Genomic DNA, 20,261 nt, shown 5'->3' on the forward strand with positions numbered 1-20,261 from the left:
AAGGGTTAAATGTTGACCAGCAATTTCTCATTTTTACAACACCATTTTTTTTTTAGGGACCACATCACATTTGAAGTCATTTTGAGGGGTCTATATGATAGAAAATACCCAAGTGTGACACCATTCTAAAAACTGCACCCCTCAAGGTGCTCAAAACCACATTCAAGAAGTTTATTAACCCTTCAGGTGTTTAATAGGAATTTTTGGAATGTTTAAATAAAAATGAACATTTAACTTTTTTACACACAAAATTTACTTCAGCTCCAATTTGTTTTATTTTACCAAGGGTTACAGGAGAAAATGGACCCCAAAAGTTGTTGTACAATTTGTCCTGAGTACGCTGATACCCCATATGTGGCGGTTAACCACTGTTTGGGCGCATGGGAGAGCTCGGAAGGGAAGGAGCGCCGTTTGACTTTTCAATGCAAAATTGACAGGAATTGAGACGGGACGCCATGTTGCGTTTGGAGAGCCACTGATGTGCCTAAACATTGAAACCCCCCACAAGTGACACCATTTTGGAAAGTAGACCCCCTAAGGAACTTATCTGGATGTGTTTTGAGAGCTTTGAACCCCCAAGTGTTTCACTACAGTTTATAACGCAGAGCCGTGAAAATAAAACCAAAATTTTTTCCCACAAAAATTATATTTTAGCCCCCAGGTTTGTATTTTTCCAAGGGTAACAGGAGAAATTGGACCCCAAAAGTTGTTGTACAATTTGTCCTGAGTACGCCGATACCCCATATGTTGGGGTAAACCCCTGTTTGGGCACACGGGAGAGCTCGGAAGGGAAGGAGCACTGTTTCACTTTTTCAACGCAGAATTGGCTGGAATTGAGATCGGACGCCATGTCGCGTTTGGAGAGCCCCTGATGTGCCTAAACAGTGGAAACCCCCTAATTATAACTGAAACCCTAATCCAAACACACCCCTAACCCTAATCCCAACGGTAACCCTAACCACACCCCTAACCCAGACACACCCCAACCCTATTCCCAACCGTAAATGTAATCCAAACCCTAACCCTAACGGGAAAATGGAAATAAATACATTTTTTTTTATTTTTCCCTAACAAAGGGGGTGATGAAGGGGGGTTTGATTTACTTTTATAGCGGGTTTTTTAGCAGATTTTTATGATTGGCAGCCGTCACACACTGAAAGACGCTTTTTATTGCAAAAAATATTTTTTTGCATTACCACGTTTTGAGCGCTATAATTTTTCCATATTTGAGTCCACAGAGTCATGTGAGGTCTTGTTTTTTGCGGGGCGAGTTGACGTTTTTATTGGTATCATTTTCGGGCACGTGACACTTTTTGATCGCTTTTTATTCCGATTTTTGTGAGGCAGAATGACCAAAAACCAGCTATTCATGAATTTCTTTTGGTGGGGCGTTTATACCGTTGCGCGTTTGGTAAAATTGATAAAGCAGTTTTATTCTTCGGGTCAGTACAATTACAGCGATACCTCATTTATATCATTTTTTATGTTTTGGCGCTTTTATACGATAAAAACTATTTTGTATAAAAAATAATTGTTTTTACATCGCTGTATTCTGAGGACTATAACTTTTTTATTTTTTCGCTGATGATGCTGTGTGGCGGCTCGTTTTTTGCGGGACAAGATGACGTTTTCAGCGGTACCATGGTTATTTATATCCGTCTTTTTGATCGCGTGTTATTTCACTTTTTGTTTGGTGGTATGAGAATAAAGCGTTGTGCCTCTTTTTTTTTACGGTGGTCACTGAAGGGGTTAACTAGTGATATAGTTTTATAGGTGGGGTCGTTACGGACGCGGCGATACTAAATATGTGTACTTTTATTGTTTGTTTTTTTTATTTAGATAAAGAAATGTATTTATGGGAAATATATATATATATATATATATATATATATATATATATATATATTTCTTTTTTAATTATTTTCTTTTTCATTATTTAGGTTTTGTTTTTTTTTCCTACACATTTGGAAAAAATTTTTTTAAAAAAGCCCCCTCCCTGCGCGACGCTTCCCTATACCGCCGGCACACCGCGATCATGTTTGATCGCGGTGTGCCGGGGGTTAATGTGGCGGGAGCAGTCCGCTCCTGGCACATTGTGCCGGATGTCAGCTGCGATAGGCAGTGACACCCGGCCGCGCTCCCCCTGTAAGCGCGGCCGATCGCTATGACGTACTATCCCGTCGAGGGTCAGATAGGCCCAGGGCACCTCGACGGGATGGTACGTCTAAGGTCAGAGAGGGGTTAAAGGATCAGAGAGTTAGTAAAAAGAGCCCGGTTTGGGCATGAATTTAACTGATACAAAATAAAAAGGAGGGGGGGGTCCACTGATTATTATGGTCTCCTTCTGGTTTCCGTTTTTAAAACATAAGAATAAGTGCAGTATGCAGAACTTTTCTTCAGTTCTAAAGAGTGACACATAACGGAACCCAGATAACCATAAGAGAGGTTCCTCCGCATTAGCAAACAGATGCATTTTGGGCATAAATTATTGCAACATAATCACAGAAGGTGCAAAGTCGGACTAGGGTTCATGTGCGACTAGTCTGAGCAATAATAATCTCTAGGTACTCTCTGTTTATTGATCAATAAAGACGGTTTAAAAAAAATAATCACTAGATGATTAATGCTTTAGTAAGTAAAACACCACACAAACTGACGTGACACATCGTTGAGTTCAGCGTTTTAATCCCTACATCATGCCATCCTCAGATTACATAGCAAAAACCTGCTTACAGATTCCCGTCAGGAGACCATCAAGCTGGCACAGAGATTTATGGTCCATGCAAAGCTCACTGGGAGTTAGCCTCCTGACAGACAAAAACAGGGCCTCTAGTGCCTATTGGATGGTAGCAATTCTTGAAGTCTATATTAACCATTTAAAAATATTTCCAAATCACTTAGGGTATAAAGCCAAACCAAAATCTTCTCCAAAAAGAAAGAACATCCATTTGCAGACAGCAGTTTTGGGGTTCATGTTAAGCATAAGTGCAAAGTAGAAGACTTTTTGGCTGGTTGAGAGGCTTCTATAAAAGGAGAGATTAAAATGCAACTGTACTGTCACCAAACTTTCTATAAATCAATAGTACAGAAAAATAAAATAAACTTTATAAGATCAAGAAATTAACTTACCGCATATACTCGAGTATAAGCCGAGATTTTCAGCCCAAATTTTTGGGCTGAAAGTGCCCCTCTCGGCTTATACTCGAGTCAAGGTGGGTGGCAGGGTCGGCGGGTGAGGGGGAGAGGGCGCTGAGGCATACTTACCTAGTCCCAGCGATCCTGGCGCTCCCTGCCGTCCCACGGTCTTCTGTGCTGCAGCTTCTTCACCCTCTTCAGCGGTCACGTGGGACCGCTCATTAGAGAAATGAATAAGCGGCTCCACCTCCCATAGGGGTGGAGCCGCCTATTCATTTCTCTAATCAGCGGTAACGGTGACCGCTGATAGAGGAAGAAGCTGCGGCACCGAAGACAGCTGTGCGGGGGAAGGAGCCGGACGCCGGGACCATGTAAGTATGTAATATTCACCTGTCCGCGTTCCAGCCGCCGGGCGTCGCTCCATCTTCCCGGCGTCTCTGCGCTCTGACTGTGCAGGTCAGAGGGCGTGATGACGCATATAGTGTGGGCGGCGCCCTCTGCCTGATCAGTCAGAGCGGGGAGACGCCGGGACCGGACGCCGGGAGCTGCAATCAAGAGGTGAGTATGGCTTTTTTTTTTTTTTACTGCAGCAGCAGCGGCAATGGCACAGATTTCTATGGGGAACTATGAACGGTGCAGAGCACTATATGAGGCACAGCTATAGGGAACTATGAACGGTGCAGAGCACCATATGGCACAGCTATAGGGAACTATGAACGGTGCAGAGCACTATATGGGGCACAGCTATGGGGCAATAATGAACGGTGCAGAGCACTATATGGCACAGCTATGGGGAAATAATGATCTATTTTTATTTTTGACATTCACCGGTAGCTGCTGCATTTCCACCCTAAGCTTATACTCGAGTCAATAAGTTTTCCCAGTTTTTTGTGGCAAAATTAGGGGGGTCAGCTTATACTCGGGTCGGCTTATACTCGAGTATATACGGTATCTCTCCTCTCATCAGCCTCTTCTTCCCCTTCCCCCATCCACCTGAATTTGTTATGCACTCTGAAAAAAACAGCTCAAGTCCATCTTGCTCAGACAAACTGAAAATCACGCCCCTTGTGGTGTCATGTAACACAGGGTATTACACTCTATGGAGAGAAGGAGGGGTAAAAGGAGTGAGGAGCAGGGAGAGGAAGCAGGCAGAGGAAGACACAGAAAGATCATGGTGAACTTTCTAAATTGTCTTTTACTTCAGCCCAGAGCAAATTTACATAAGATAACTGAGCTCTGATGTATAACATCCTCACGTTATTGTTGCATGTGGCTAAAAAATGAATTTAGAGCAGGAATCCCTCTAGGTGAATGGCAGACATCATATTAGCTAGTCTAATACTCCCTGGCACCAAGTGGATTGCAAATTAAACATAGACCATGCATGAGGGATAAACTGATGAAAATGCAGGATACAAATGATGTAATGGCCAGATATAGTGCAATTAACTACTCCTTAGACACTTGATCCCAGCCAGTCTTCCATTTTGCACTCACCCCAAAGAGCTGTCTGGAAACAGGAAGACGATTTTGGTTTGACAGGCAAACCCTGCATGTGTTGCAGCTGTCGAACAGACGAGAAGGCAGGCTACATTGGAGGTTACCTTTATTAGGTTGTCCGTACCTCATATGATTCCGATAGCTGCTGTAAGCCTTTTCGCAGGTAATGTGAATGGAGCTCTCTCTCTAGGACAATTCTAAAAAGAAAAAAAGAAGGAAGATAACAGAAATGGGCACAGACACGGGACACAGTGAATAGCCACACTGTTGGAATCTAAAAAGTTATCGATAAATTTGTTTAGCTGCAAAGTTGCGACCAATTCACCACTAAGTGTTCATGTAACTAAGATATGCCGATATAAGAATTTTAGTCTAAGAAGAGGTTTCACAGGTACCCATTCAGATGGAGACGTTTATTCTCAGCGAGGAAAGGCAAGTGTAGGACCTGGTATAAGAGAGATGCCGTAAAGTGGCTACCAGGTACACATAAAATTGGCCATTTTTATGCGCTAAACGCTCTAATTTTTCATATTTCTAGTGCAGTAATGCAGTTCAATTTTCATGTTTCACGTTTGCATGTTTTAGCGCTGCAGTGTGCTGCCTTATTTACTTGACTATATACGAGTTGGTTACTCTAGGTTCAGCACCTGTTCACACTTAGTCTATGTTTGGATGTGACGGTCAGTTTTTTGAAATATAATATATTACAAAGCTATGTGCGCACGTTGTGTATTTGCTTGAATTTCTGCAAGGTTTCTGCATCTCTTGGCAGGAAAAATACTGCAGCGAAAAAAGTGTGTTTTTGTACAGCAATGATTGCTTTTTTGAGCTGAATAAAGATATTTAAAAAACAAAAAAAAGTTTTGTGATGTAATTTCTTGGCTCAACACCACCTTTTTCATACTGATGCAGTAGCATCAGGGTAATGGGATTAGGGCTTGGTGTCAGCAGCTGTCATTGACACCTAGCTCTAGGCTTAAGGTACCTTCACACAACGATTTCGTTAACGATATCGTTGCTTTTTGTGAAGTAACAACAATATCGTTAACGAAATCGTTATGCGTGACAGTGACCAACGATCAGGCCCCTGCTGGGAGATCGTTGGTCGCTGGGAATGATCAGGACCTTTTTTTGGTCGCTGATCACCCCGCTGTCATCGCTGGATCGGCGTGTGTGACGCCGATCCAGCGATGTGTTCACTGGTAACCAGGGTAAATATCGGAATACTAAGCGCAGGGCCGCACTTAGTAACCCGATTTTTACCCTGGTTACCATTGTAAAAGTTAAAAAAAACAAACAGTACATACTCACATTCCGGTGTCTGTCACGTCCCCCGGCGTCAGCTTCCTGCACTGACTGTGTCAGCGCCGGCCGGCCGTAAAGCAGAGCACAGCGGTGACGTCACTACGTGGGCTGTGCAATATACTTTGTGGCCTTTGCTATACACTACGTGGCCTGTGCTATATACTACGTGAGCTGTGTTACATGCTACGTGGGCTGTTATACACTCCGTGGGCTGTGCTATATACTCTGTGGGCTGTGCTATATACTCCGTGGCTGTGCAATATACTACGTGGCTGTGCAATATACTACGTGGCTGTGCAATATACTACGTGGCTGGCCGCGAACAATCAGCGACAGCCGAATCCTGTGTATTTAATGTAGTAATCTAAAATCTGGGAAAACTTAATGACTCGAGTATAAGCCTAGGGTGGGAAATGCAGCAGCTACCGGTAAATGTCAAAAGTAAAAATAGATACCAATAAAAGTAAAATTAATTGAGACATCAGTAGGTTAAGTGTTTTTGAATATCCATATTGAATCAGGAGCCCCATATAATGCTCCATAAAGTTTACGATGGCCCCATAAGATGCTCCATATTAAAATATGCCCCATATAATCCTGCATAAAGGTTAATAATAGCCCCATAAGATGCTCCATAGACACATCTGCCCAATATAATGCTGCACAAATGCGGATTATGGCCCCATAAGATGCTCCATAAAGATATTTGCCCCATATAGTGCTGCACAAACCTTGATTATGGCCCTATAAGATGCCCCATACAGACACTTGCCCCATACAGACACTTGCCCCATACAGACACTTGCCCCATATAGTGCTGCACAAACGTTATGGCCCAATATAGTGCTGCACAAACGTTATGGCCCCATAGATGCTCCATTCAAACACTTGCCCCATACAGTGCTGCACAAACGTTATGGCCCCATATAGTGCTGCACAAACGTTATGGCCCCATAGATGCTCCATACAGACACTTGCCCCATTTGCTGTTGCTGCGATAAAAAAATAAAAATAAAAATCACATACCTCTCCATCGCTCAGGCCCCCGACACTTTCAATAGTCACCTGCTCCTTGTTTCGGCGCCACTCCATCTTCAGCGTCTTCTGCACTGACGTTGAGGCAGAGGGCGCGGAATAACCACGTCACCGCGCCCTCTGACCTGAGCGTCACTGCTGAAGACAGAGTGGCGCCCGGAATGGAGAGCAGGTGAATATCGCGCAGCGCAGCGCTCCCCCTCCCCGTTATACTCACCTGCTCCTGGCGCTGTGCAGTCCCTGCTTCCCCGACGCCGCAGCTTCATCCTGTACTGAGCGGTCACCGTTACCACTCATTACAGTCATGAATATGCGGCTCCACCTCTGTGGAGGTGGGGCCGCATATTCATGACTGTAATGAGTGGTACCATGTGACCACTCAGTACAGGAAGAAGCTGCCGGCGCCGGGGAAGCCAGGGACCTGCAGGGACCGCGCCAGGAGTAGGTGAGTATAATTAGACAGCCCCCTACTACCCCTCCCCTGCCGACCCCTGGGTATGACTCGAGTATAAGCCGAGAGGGGGACTTTCAGCCCAAAAAAGTGGGCTGAAAATCTCGGCTTATACTCAAGTATATATGTTAAATAAAACAGCCTAGACATGTTTGGTGTCTATGAACTTGTAATAACCTGGAGGATCATAATGGCAGAGCAGTTTTAGCATTTAGTGAACATTGTAAATGAATATCGCTGGTGGCCGGGTAGAGCAATCACATCTCCCAATGTGATTGTTCTATATGAGAGATCGTCGTGGACACCCGAGATTACACGGACTGGTGAGTATATGGTGTTTTTTTTTTTTTTTTTTACTTTTTTTCTAGGAGACAAGGGCATCGGCGGATTTGGTATTAGGAGAGTATAATATTTTTATATGTAATTTATTTTGTTTTTTTTAACTCATCACAGGCGCCGGGTGATGAGACTGTCTCCCATCAGCGGCACCTGCTGTCACTGTTGTCCCAGAAATAGTATATACCGTATATACTCGAGTATAAGCCGAGATTTTCAGCCCAAATTTTTGGGCTGAAAGTGCCCCCCTCGGCTTATACTCGAGTCACGGTAGTGGCAGGGTCGGCAGGTGAGGGGCTGAGGGCGCTGGGGTATACTTACCTAGTCCCAGCGATCCTCGCGCTGTCCCTGCCGTCCCACGGGCTTCGGCGCTGCAGTTTCTTCCCCTCTTCAGCGGTCACGTGGGACCGCTCATTACAGAAATGAATAAGCGGCTCCACCTCCCATAGGGGCGGAGCCGCTTATTCATTTCTCTAATCAGCGGTGCCGGTGACCGCTGATAGAGAAAGAAGCTGCGGCACCGAAGACAGGAGGGGACAGCGCGAGGATCGCCAGGACTAGGTGAGTATGTTATATTCACCTGTCCTCGTTCCAGCCGCCGGGCGCCGATCCATCTTCCCGGCCGGCGCCTCCATCTTCCCGGCGTCTCTGCTCTCTGACTGTTCAGGCAGAGGGCGCGATGACGCATACAGTGTGCGCGGCGCCCTCTGCCTGATCAGTCAGAGCAGAGACGCCGGGAAGATGGAGGCGCCGGAACGAGACGCCGGGAGCTGCAATCAAGGGAGGTGAGTATGTGTTTTTTTTTCTTTATTGCGGCAGCGGCGGCACAAATTTATGTGGAACATCTATGGGGCACAGTGAACGGTGCAGAGCACCGTATATGGCACAGCACAGCTATGGGGCACAGTGAACGGTGCAGAGCACCGTATATGGCACAGCACAGCTATGGGGCACAGTGAACGGTGCAGAGCACCGTATATGGCACAGCACAGCTATGGGGCACAGTGAACGGTGCAGAGCACCGTATATGGCACAGCACAGCTATGGGGCACAGTGAACGGTGCAGAGCACCGTATATGGCACAGCACAGCTATGTATGGGGCACAGTGAACGGTGCAGAGCACCGTATATGGCACAGCTATGGGGCACAGTGAACGGTGCAGAGCACCGTATATGGCACATCTATGGGGCACAATGAACGGTGCAGAGCACCGTATATGGCACAGCTAGGGGGCACAATGAACGGTGCAGAGCACTATATGGTTCACACCTATGGGGAAATATGAACGGTGCAGAGCACTATATGGCACAGCTATGGGGAAATAATGATCTATTTTTATTTTTGAAATTCACCGGTAAATGCTGCATTTCCACCCTAGGCTTATACTCGAGTCAATAAGTTTTCCCAGTTTTTTGTGGCAAAATTAGGGGGGTCGGCTTATACTCGGGTCGGCTTATACTCGAGTATATACGGTACAAAGAAATGGAGTATACACAATGTCCCACCAATCGTGATAAAAAGTATATTTTATTGAAACAAATCATGTGTACAAATAAATTCAATTTATTATTATTATTTATTGTTATAGCGCCATTTATTCCATGGCGCTTTACATGTAAGGAGGGGTGTACATAATAAAAACAAGTACAATAATCTTAAACAATACAAGTCATAACTGGTACAGGAGGAGAGAAGACCCTGCCCGCGAAGGCTCACAATCTACAAGGGAGGGTGAGAATACAGTAGGCGAGGGTAGAGCTGGTCATGCAGCGGTTTGGTCAATCGGTGGTTACTGCAGGTTATAGGCTTGTCGGAAGAGGTGGGTCTTCAGGCTCTTTTTGAAGGTTTAATGGTAGGTGAGAGTCTGATGTGTTGTGGTAGAGAGTTCCAGAGTAGGGGTGATGCGCGAGAGAAATCTTGTATGCGATTGTGGGAAGAGGAGAAAAGAGGGGAATAGAGAAGGAGATCTTGTGAGCATCGGAGGTTGCGTGCAGGTAAGTACCAGGAGACCGGTTGTGGATGGCTTAGTATGTCATGGTTAGGGTTTTGTACTGGAGTCTCTGGGCAATGGGGAGCCAGTGAAGGGATTGACAGAGGGGAGAGGCCGGGGAATAGCGGGGGGACAGGTGGATTAGTCGGGCAGCAGAGTTTAGAATAGATTAGAGAGGTGCAAGAGTGTTCGAGGGGAGGCCACAGAGCAGGAGGTTGCAGTAGTCAAGGCGAGAGATGATGAGGGCATGGACTAGGGTTTTTGCAGATACTTGGTTGAGGAATGAACGGATTTGTGAAATATTTTTGAGTTGAAGTCGGCAGGAAGTGGAAAGGGCTTGGATATGTGGTTTGAAGGAGAGATCAGCGTCAAGAATTACCCCGGGGCAGCAAGCTTGTGGGACTGGGGAGAGTGGGCAGCCATTTACTGTAATGGATAGGTTCGTTGGGGGGGGTCGCGTGAGATGGGGGAAAGATGATGAATTCTGTTTTGTCCATGTTAAGTCTGAGAAATCTAGCGGAGAAGAAGGATGAAATAGTGGACATACATTGAGGGATTCTGGTTAGTAGGGAGGTGATATCTGGTCCAGAGATGTAGATCTGTGTGTCATCAGCATAGAGATGATACTGAAAGCCATGAGATTCTATGAGCTGTCCCAGGCCAAAGGTGTAAATGGAGAAGAGCAGGGGCCCTAGGACTGAACCTTGTGGGACTCCGACAGATAGGGGGCGAGGTGAGGAGGTGGTGTGTGAGTGGGAGACGCTGAATGTCCGGTCTGTTAGGTATGATGAGATCCAGGATAGGGCCAAGTCTGTGATGCCAAGGGATAAGAGGGTCTGTAATAGGAAATGGTCCACTGTGTCAAAGGCAGCCGACAGGTCCAGGAGGAGGAGGAGGAGGAGGACAGAGTAGTGTCGCTTGCTCTTGGCGGTTAAGAGGTCATTGGTGACCTTAGTAAGGGCAGTTTCAGTGGAGTGGTGTGACCGGAAGCCAGATTGTAAGCGGTCAAAGAGGGAGTAAGAAGAGAGATGGGAGGACAGTTCAAGGTAGACGTGTTGTTCCAGTAGCTTGGAGGCATAGGGGAGAAGTGATATAGGGCGATAGCTAGATACAGAGGATGGGTCAAGAGAGGGCTTTTTGAGGATAGGTGTGATGGAGGCATGTTTAAAGCTTGAGGGGAAAACACCAGTTGTTAGTGATAGGTTGAAGAGATGGGTTAGGGTTGGGATGAAGACTGTGGTGAGGTTTGGGATGAAGTGGGATGGGATCGGGTCAAGTGCACAGGTGGTGAGATGTGATCTTGAGAGTAGAGTCGGTCTTCTGTAATGGTGGAGAAGTTGGTTTTGGATGTGGAGGGCTGGGAAGTTGGGAGGAAGGGCTCTGGGGGTTGTTGACCAAAACGGTCTCTGATGTTATCAATCTTCTGCTTGAAAAATGAGGCAAAGTCTTCAGCTGAGATGAGTGGGGAGGGAGGAGGTGCTGGGGGACGGAGGAGAGAATTGAAGGTGTTGAATAACTGTTTAGGGTTGTGAGACAGGGAGGATATGAGAGATTAGAAGTAGGTTTGTTTAGCTGTGGCGAGTGTGGTTTTGAAAGTAGTGAGGGACTGTTTGAATGCGATGAAATGCTCGTTGGAGTGGGATCTTTTCCATCTGCGCTCAGCAGCCCTGGAAGTTCGCCTCAGTTCTTTGGTCAGGCTGGTGTGCCAGGGCTGTCTGTTGATTTTGCGAGCTTTGGTATGTGTAAGTGGGGCAGCAGATTCCAAAGCTGCAGCTATTGTGGTGTTATATAGAGCGGCAGCATCATCCGCATTGTGTAAGGAACTTATATCTGTGAGAGGGAGGAAGGATTCAGAGAATGAATGTAGGTCAAGATGTTTAAGATTTCTGCGAGGGTGTGAAAGTTTGTGGGGTGGGGATTGTAGACATGGAGTGGAGAGGGAAGAGAATGTGAGAAGGTTGTGGTCAGAGAGAGGAAGAGGTGAGTTAGAGAGGTTAGATAGGGAGCAGAGGCGGGTGAAGATGAGGTCCAGTGTGTGACCATCTTTGTGAGTCGCTGTAGAAGACCATTGAGTGAGGCCGAAGGAGGAAGTGAGTAATACAGTACATAGTAATAAAAATCCAAAAAAACAGGAGGTAAAGGAAAACTGGGGATAAACTAGGGAAGTGGGAGGTCAAATATATCCCACAGGGGCACAGTCACGATCGTCATCATATAATACAGAATTTGATGGCTTGGTAAATCAAATGTTATTTAGTATATGGGAAAAAATCCCTATTACAAGCCAAGCGAAACTGTAGTAAAATCTCCATGCATACCCATAGTAGAGAGTGACCCCCACGGCTCCCCAGGAGCCCCTTAAACAATGTTAAAGATATGTACGCATGACGATGTATGCAGATCATACGCTGCGCACAGGAACGCTAATGTGAACCCGGCCTTACCGGCAGTAGTGTTACCGCTGATAAGAACCTGCGCACCGGTGTTTCACACGCTGTCAAGGTATGTGCACACGTAGTTTTGAGCTCTGCGGATTTTTCTGCAGTGGATTTGAGAAATCCGCAGATAAAAGGCACTGTGTTTTTACCTGCAGATTTACTGTGGATTTTATGCGGTTTTTGTGCGGATTCCACCTGTGGATTCCTATTATGGAGCAGGTGTAAACCGCCGCGGAATCCGCACAAAGAATTGACATGCTGCAGAATGTAACCCGCAGCGTTTTCGTGCGTTTTTCAACAGTATGTGCACTGCGGTTTGCGTTTTCCATAGGTTTACATTGTACTGTAAACGCATGGAAAGCTGCTGAGGACCCGCAGCTGCAGATCCGCTGCGGATCCGCAACAAAATCTGCAACGTGTGCACATAGCCTCACACAGATGACAGCATGGGAAACACCATAGGAAGCCGGTAAAAACGCAAACAAAAACTCAGCAAATTTACAAACATTTTTATACCTGTGTTTTTGCTGCGGATTTGACTGACTCAATTGAAGTCAATGGGTGAAAAACGCTGCAGAAACGCACAAAGAATTGACATGCTGCAGAAAAAAAAATGCACTGCAAATAGTTAAGGAAATTTACTCATCATGTGCACAACACTTCAGGATAGTCATTGAATTACCTTACATAAGGATTCCATAGCGTTTTTGGCCCATTTCCACACGGGTAAAAACGCATCAAAAAGGCACAGTGTGCACACAGCCTTATGGAGAAAGTGTATCTTCATACGTGTTTTGCATGAGTTTTCAAAAATCTATTGATGAATGATGGTACTGGAAAATGCTGCATATTTTACACACAAAGTACTTTGTGTGAAATATGCAGCAAAAAATGCCAAGTGTGAACATACCCTAGCTAGCTATTGAACCCGTTCTACACCTAGGTGGCGAGCGCGCTATACGCATGCGCCATTGCAGACAGAGGATTCATGTCCCGGCCTGAAGAGAGCCCGCGGCAATACCTCATAGGTAAGTTGTTGTGCCGGAGATAACAATATGCCTTCAGTGCTTACACATAACGCAATTTCCTGGGCCACAATCCTCATCACCGGATGCGTAACTCTGTGGGGTCCAGACTGCGCAGGCTATAAAGGCTTTGGACAAAGTGACACTCCTACCATTATATTATAGATACTACTGAATAGGATCACTGGCACTAGGAAAGACCCTCTTCCAAGTTAGTTTTTAATTGGCTCCAGTCTTTTTAACAAATTTAATCAGCTGTAAAACCCTTTAAACTTACATTATTACATTATTGTATATGCCATGCATTTTAGGTTTAAAGGGGGTTATCCAAGAACATTTATGATCACAGTGTTTGCATGACCCCATGGTCGTGAGAATGGGGAGCCCGATCCCCAAATTCCAGCATTCAACATTTACATGGTGGACGGAAACAGCAATGCAAATGACCGTATCAGAGAGATTGACGCATCACTGAATACTCGATATGTTGTGCATTGACGGGGGAAACGGTGGGTTTGAGACCAGGTACTTCTGGCGAGTCACCCAGTAATCAAACATTTAACACTCATCCTGTGGAAGGATAATTTAAAAAAAGTATCATGTGAAAACCCCTTTAAGGGATTTTTTAAATAATTGGCCATTATAGATAGAAACGTAGGATGATCTAACTACTCCGCATCTTCCCAAGCAATTATTACAGAACAGAGAGCCTACGCTGAAGCTGCACAACATCATACATGAAATATTGCTGATGCGAGACATAAAACAAGTCTGTGCGGCTTTGGGAGGCAGCATACTGTATAGCAGATAAAGTTTCAGATGCTCTCGTCAGTATATAGTTTTACATGTACCCAAATTGTGTTGACCAAAAGAGAAAGGATTATAGGCCCAGTGCGATGGCTGGCTCCCACAACACAAGCATTTGTTTAGTTGCCATTATTTGCCTGTTTATTATTACTACGCAAACATTATACATTGTGGAAATTTTCTGTAGGACGTGGGCAGACTATACTACTTGCAGACAGTGGCATTTAAAAAAAAAAAAAAAGTGAGAACTTTAACCCCTTCCCGACCTTTGACGCATACGCTGCGTCATGAAAGTCGGTGCCATTCCGACCCATGACGCAGCATATGCGTCATGGAAAGATCGCGTCCCTGCAGATCGGGTGAAAGGGTTAACTCCCATTTCACCCGATCTGCAGGGACAGGGGGAGTGGTAGTTTAGCCCAGGGGGGTGGCTTCACCCCCTCGTGGCTACGATCGCTCTGATTGGCTGTTGAAAGTGAAACTGCCAATCAGAGCGATTTGTAATATTTCACCTAAAAAAATGGTGAAATATTACAATCCAGCCATGGCCGATGCTGCAATATCATCGGCCATGGCTGGACACACTAATTTGCACCCACTCCACTCCTCCGATCGCCCCCCCAGCCCCCCGATCTGCGGTCTGCTCCCCTCGGTCCTGTGCTCCGCTCCCCCGTCCTCCTGCCCGCCTGCCCGCTCCCTCCGTGCTCCAATCACACCCCCCGTGCTCCAATCAAACCCCCCCCGCACTCCGATCCCCCCCCCCCGCACAGCGATTCCCCCCCCCCCGCACAGCGATTCCCCCCCCGTGCTCCGATCCACCCGCCCGCACAGCGATCCCCCTCTCCGTGCCCCAATCCACCCCCCCCGTGTTCCGGTCCACCCCCCCGTGCTCCGACGCCCCCCCGTGCCCTGATCTCCCCCCCCTTATACTTACCTGGCCTCCCGGGGACCGTCCGTCTTCTTTCCTGGGCGCCGCCATCTTCCAAAATGGCGGGCGCATGTGCAGTGCGCCCGCCGAATCTGCCGGCCGGCAGATTCGTTCCAGAGTGAATTTTGATCACTGAGATAGGTTATATCTCAGTGATCAAAATAAAAAAAAAAGTAAATGACCCCCCCCCCCCCTTTGTCACCCCCATAGGTAGGGACAATAAAAAAAATATATTTTTTTTTTCCACTAAGGTTGGGGTAAGAACTAGGGTTAGGGGTAGGGGTAGGGTTAGGGGTAGGGTTAGGGGTAGGGTTAGGGGTAGGGTTAGGGGTAGAGTTAGGGGTAGGGTTAGGGTTATGGGTAGGGTTAGGGTTAGGGTTTCGGTATGTGCACACGTATTCTGGTCCTCTGCGGATTTTTCCGCTGCGGATTTGATAAATCCGCAGTGCTAAACCGCTGCGGATTTATGGCGGATTTACCATGTTTTTTCTGCGCATTTCAATGCGGTTTTACAACAGCAATTTTCTATTTGAGCAGTTGTAAAACCGCTGCGGAATCCGCAGAAAGAAGTGACATGCTGCGGAATGTAAACCGCTGCGTTTCCGTGCAGTTTTTCCGCAGCATGTGTACAGCGATTTTTGTTTCCAGTAGGTTTGCATTGAACTGTAAACTCATGGGAAACTGCTGCGGATCCGCAGCGGTTTCCGCAGCGTGTGCACATACCTTTAGAATTAGGCTATGTGCACACGGTGCGGATTGGCCGCTGCGGATTCGCAGCAGTGTTCCATCAGGTTTACAGTACCATGTAAACATATGGAAAGCCAAATCCGCTGTGCCCATGGTGCGGAAAATACCGCGCGGGAACGCTGCGTTGTATTTTCCGCAGCATGTCAATTCTTTGTGCGGATTCCGCAGCGTTTTACACCTGTTCCTCAATAGGAATCCGCAGGTGAAATCCGGACAAAAAACACTGGCAATCCGCGGTAAATCCGCAGGTAAAACGCAGTGCCTTTTACCCGCGGATTTTTCAAAAATGGTGCTGAAAAATCTCATACGAATCCGCAACGTTGGCACATAGCCTTAGGTTAGGGTTAGGGGTGTGTTGGGGTTACGGGTGTGTTGGGGTTAGGGTTGTGATTAGGGTTACGGCTACAGTTGGGATAAGGGTTAGGGGTGTGTTGGAGTTAGAATTGAGGGGTTTCCACTGTTTAGGCACATCAGGGGGTCTCCAAACGCAACATGGCGCCACCATTAATTCCAGCCAATCTTGTATTCAAAAAGTCAAATGGTGCTCCCTCACTTCCGAGCCCCGACGTGCACCCAAACAGTGGTTTACCCCCACATATGGGGTACCAGCATACTCAGGACAAACTGCGCAACAATTACTGGGGTCCAATTTCTCCTGTTACCCTTGTAAAAATAAAGAAATGCTTGCTAAAACATCATTTTTGAGGAAAGAAAAATGATTTTTTATTTTCACGGCTCTGCGTTGTAAACGTCTGTGAAGCACTTGGGGGTTCAAAGTGCTCACCACATATCTAGATAAGTTCATTGGGGGGTCTAGTTTCTAAAATGGGGTCACTTGTGGGGGGTTTCTACTGTTTAGGCACACCAGGGGCTCTGCAAACGCAATGTGACGCCCGCAGACCATTCCATCAAAGTCTGCATTTCAAAACGTCACTACTTCAATTCCGAGCCCCGGCATGTGCCCAAACAGTAGTTTACCCCCACATATGGGGTATCACCGTACTCAGGAGAAACTGGGCAACAAATATTGGGGTCAAATTTCTCCTGTTACCCTTGGGAAAATTAAAAAATTCTGGGCTAAATAATTATTTTTGAGGAAAGAAAACGTATTTATTATTTTCACGGCTCTGCATTATAAACTTCTATGAAGCACTTGGGGGTTCAAAGTGCTCACAACACATCTAGATAAGTTCCTTTCGGGGTCTAGTTTCCAAAATGGGGTCACTTGTGGGGGGTTTCTACTGTTAAGCCACATCAGGGGCTCTGCAAACGCAACGTGACGCCCACAGAGCATTCCATCAAAGTCTGCATTTCAAAACGTCACTACTTCACTTCCGAGCCTCGGCATGTGCCCAAACAGTGGTTTACCCCCACATATGGAGTATCAGCGTACTCAGGAGAAACTGGACAACAATATTTGGGGTCCAATTTCTCCTATTATCCTTGGCAAAATAGGAAATTCCAGGCTAAAAAATCATTTTTGAGGAAAGAAAAATTATTTTTTATTTTCATGGCTCTGCGTTATAAACTTCCGTGAAGCACCTGGGGGTTTAAAGTGCTCAATATGCATCTACATAAGTTCCTTGGGGGGTCTAGTTTCCAAAATGGGGTCACTTGTGGGGGAGCTCCAATGCATAGGCACACAGGGGCTCTCCAAACGCGACATGGTGTCCGCTAACAATTGGAGCTAATTTTCCATTCAAAAAGTCAAATGGCGCGCCTTCCCTTCCGAGCCCTGCCGTGTGCCCAAACAGTGGTTTACCCCCACATATGAGATATCGGCGTACTCGGGAGAAATTGCCCAACAAATTTTATGATCCATTTTATCCTACTGCCCATGTGAAAATGAAAAAATTGAGGCGAAAAGAATTTTTTTGTGAAAAAAAAGTACTTTTTCATTTTTACAGATCAATTTGTGAAGCACCTGAGGGTTTAAAGTGCTCACTAGGCATCTAAATAAGTTCCTTGGGGGGTCTAGTTTCCAAAATGGGGTCACTTGTGGGGGAGCGCCAATGTTTAGGCACACAGGAGCTCTCCAAACGCGACATGGTGTCCGCTAACGATGGAAATAATTTTTCATTCAAAAAGTCAAATGGCGCGCCTTCCCTTCCGAGCCCTGCCGAGTGCCCAAACAGTGGTTTACCCCCACATATGAGGTATCGGCGTACTCAGGAGAAATTGCCCAACACATTTTAGGATCCATTTTATCCTGTTGCCCATGTGAAAATGAAAAAATTGAGGCTAAAATAATTTTTTTGTGAAAAAAAAGTACTTTTTCATTTTTACGGCTCAATTTGTGAAGCACCTGGGGGTTCAAAGTGCTCACTATGCATCTAGATAAGTTCCTTGGGGCGTCTAGTTTCCAAAATGGGGTCACTTGTGGGGGAGCTCCAATTTTTAGGCACACGGGGGCTCTCCAAACGTGACATGGTGTCCGCTAAAGAGTGGAGCCAATTTTTGATTCAAAAAGTCAAATGGCGCTCCTTCTCTTCCAAGCCCTGCCGTGCGCCCAAACAGTGGTTTACCCCCACATATGAGGTATCAGCGTACTCAGGACAAATATTACAACAACTTTCGTGGTTCAGTTTCTCCTTTTACCATTGGAAAAATAAAAAAATTGTTGCTAAAAGATAATTTTTGTGACTAAAAAGTTAAATGTTCATTTTTTCCTTCCATGTTGCTTCTGCTGCTGTGAAGCACCTGAAGGGTTAATAAACTTCTTGAATGTGGTTTTGAGTACCTTGAGGGGTGCAGTTTTTAGAATGGTGTCACTTTTGGGTATTTTCAGCCATATAGACCCCTCAAACTGACGTCAAATGTGAGGTGGTCCCTAAAAAAAATGGTTTTGTAAATTTCGTTGTAAAAATGACAAATCGCTGGTCAAATTTTAACCCTTATAACTTCCTAACAAAAAAAAATTTTGTTTCCAAAATTGTGCTGATGTAAAGTAAACATGTGGGAAATGTTATTTATTAACTATTTTGTGTCACATATCTCTCTGGTTTAACAGAATAAAAATTCAAAATGTGAAAATTGCAAAATTTTCAAAATTTTCGCCAAATTTCCGTTTTTATCACAAATAAACGCAGAATTTATTGACCTAAATTTACCACTAACATGAAGCCCAATATGTCACGAAAAAACAATCTCAGAACCGCTAGGATCCGTTGAAGCGTTCCTGAGTTATTACCTCATAAAGGGACACTGGTCAGAATTGCAAAAAACGGCAAGGTCTTTAAGGTCAAAATAGGCTGGGTCATGAAGGGGTTAATGGAGTCTGCCTGCAACACCCTCCAATATGCATATCAAGCACTTTAGCAGATCTTGATTGAAAGCGCCCAATACACGTTCCTACACACTGACACACACAGTGCGCGCCAATCCCCGACTCCTCTTTGAAGCCACATGGTCGCTACACTTCCAGGTGTATTAGTGCAGTGAGCGGTGGCCGCAGGCAGGAGTCCAGGATTACAGCATGTCCATACTTACGGCGTGCACGACCCTAGGTTCCTTCAGTGTCAGTGCACACAAATGTGGATCAATTTAGGCAAAGCTCATTCTAGGCAAGCAACCAGGTTCAGGGAGAGTGCTAAAATTAAATATGCAAATTGTTGGCTGTAATAGTACACAGAATGGTCCTCATTTGCATACAAAATAAAAGTAGGATTTCTTGGCCTGTAAAACACTATGCTGATCCAAACTTTATAGAGTCAAATCCTCTATATAAGTTAATTTGCATTTCAGGGGGTTACAGACTTTTAACTTGCTGATTGATGGGGGTCCGACAGCTAGAATCCCCAGTCTTCCGGAGCTCTGAAACCCCAGAAGAGAGCGGAGATACGCTTGCTCTGCATCTGTTCCATTCACTTAGCATGGGACTGCCGAGTGCATTGCTCGGCTATTTCCAGCAGCCCCATAGGTCATGAAGGGACTGGGCATAGGGGGCACAATGTACTTTGGGAATTACCGTTTGAGGGTTACATTGTGCCCTTTCCCCAGACACCTACTAAAAACTGATCGGCAGGAGACCAAACCCTATGTCCTGTGCAGAATTGCTACAAACTCTTTGCTTTTAGGAAGATGCAGACAATTCCTACAGATTGACAAATCATGGGGACAGATGTGTGGTGTTTACAGTTACAATGTCCTTACCATTGCATGTAACAAAGCGTATAGGTCTGTAATAAAAATAATGCAAATAAGGCCACGGGGAGAGCTGGACTATATATAGCACAAGGGAGAATCATCTGCCTATTTTTTCCCCCTCAAATTGTTAAACTATTACTAGTAGTAAGATTTGGATTTAAGAAAAAAAAAATCCTCAATGTGAACCACAAGTAAAGGAATAATTACATAACTAGAATGGACTTTAGACCATCAGAAAATGTAATAAATTGTGTTACTTACTGAATGCTTTCTTGATGATGTTTGACAGTAGCAAAGATGATACCCACTGAACTCTCAACTTTTTTCTGTAAAAAATAAATAAATAATAATAATAACGGAATGTTTCATGGCAATATAGCAAGGGGCAATATTATATTTTACAATTAATCTGCCTCC

The 20,261-nt window shown here is 45.5% G+C and overlaps 1 protein-coding gene across 1 annotated transcript in view; it reads right to left on the bottom strand.

The window, feature by feature from the left end:
* The window catches only part of FNTB (farnesyltransferase, CAAX box, subunit beta), a 92,801-nt gene that overhangs the window by 45,579 nt on the left and 26,961 nt on the right, over window positions 1-20,261 (bottom strand). Inside the window, exons 2-3 of the mRNA XM_069731735.1 lie at window positions 20,106-20,170; window positions 4,760-4,832 (exon numbers count right to left, since the gene is read on the bottom strand). Coding sequence (XP_069587836.1) covers window positions 4,760-4,832; window positions 20,106-20,170 — 138 coding nt within the window. The remainder of the gene's footprint in view (window positions 1-4,759; window positions 4,833-20,105; window positions 20,171-20,261) is intronic.

The sequence above is a fragment of the Ranitomeya imitator genome, chromosome 1 (genome assembly GCF_032444005.1).
Source record: "Ranitomeya imitator isolate aRanImi1 chromosome 1, aRanImi1.pri, whole genome shotgun sequence".
NCBI classification, from domain to species: domain Eukaryota; kingdom Metazoa; phylum Chordata; class Amphibia; order Anura; family Dendrobatidae; genus Ranitomeya; species Ranitomeya imitator.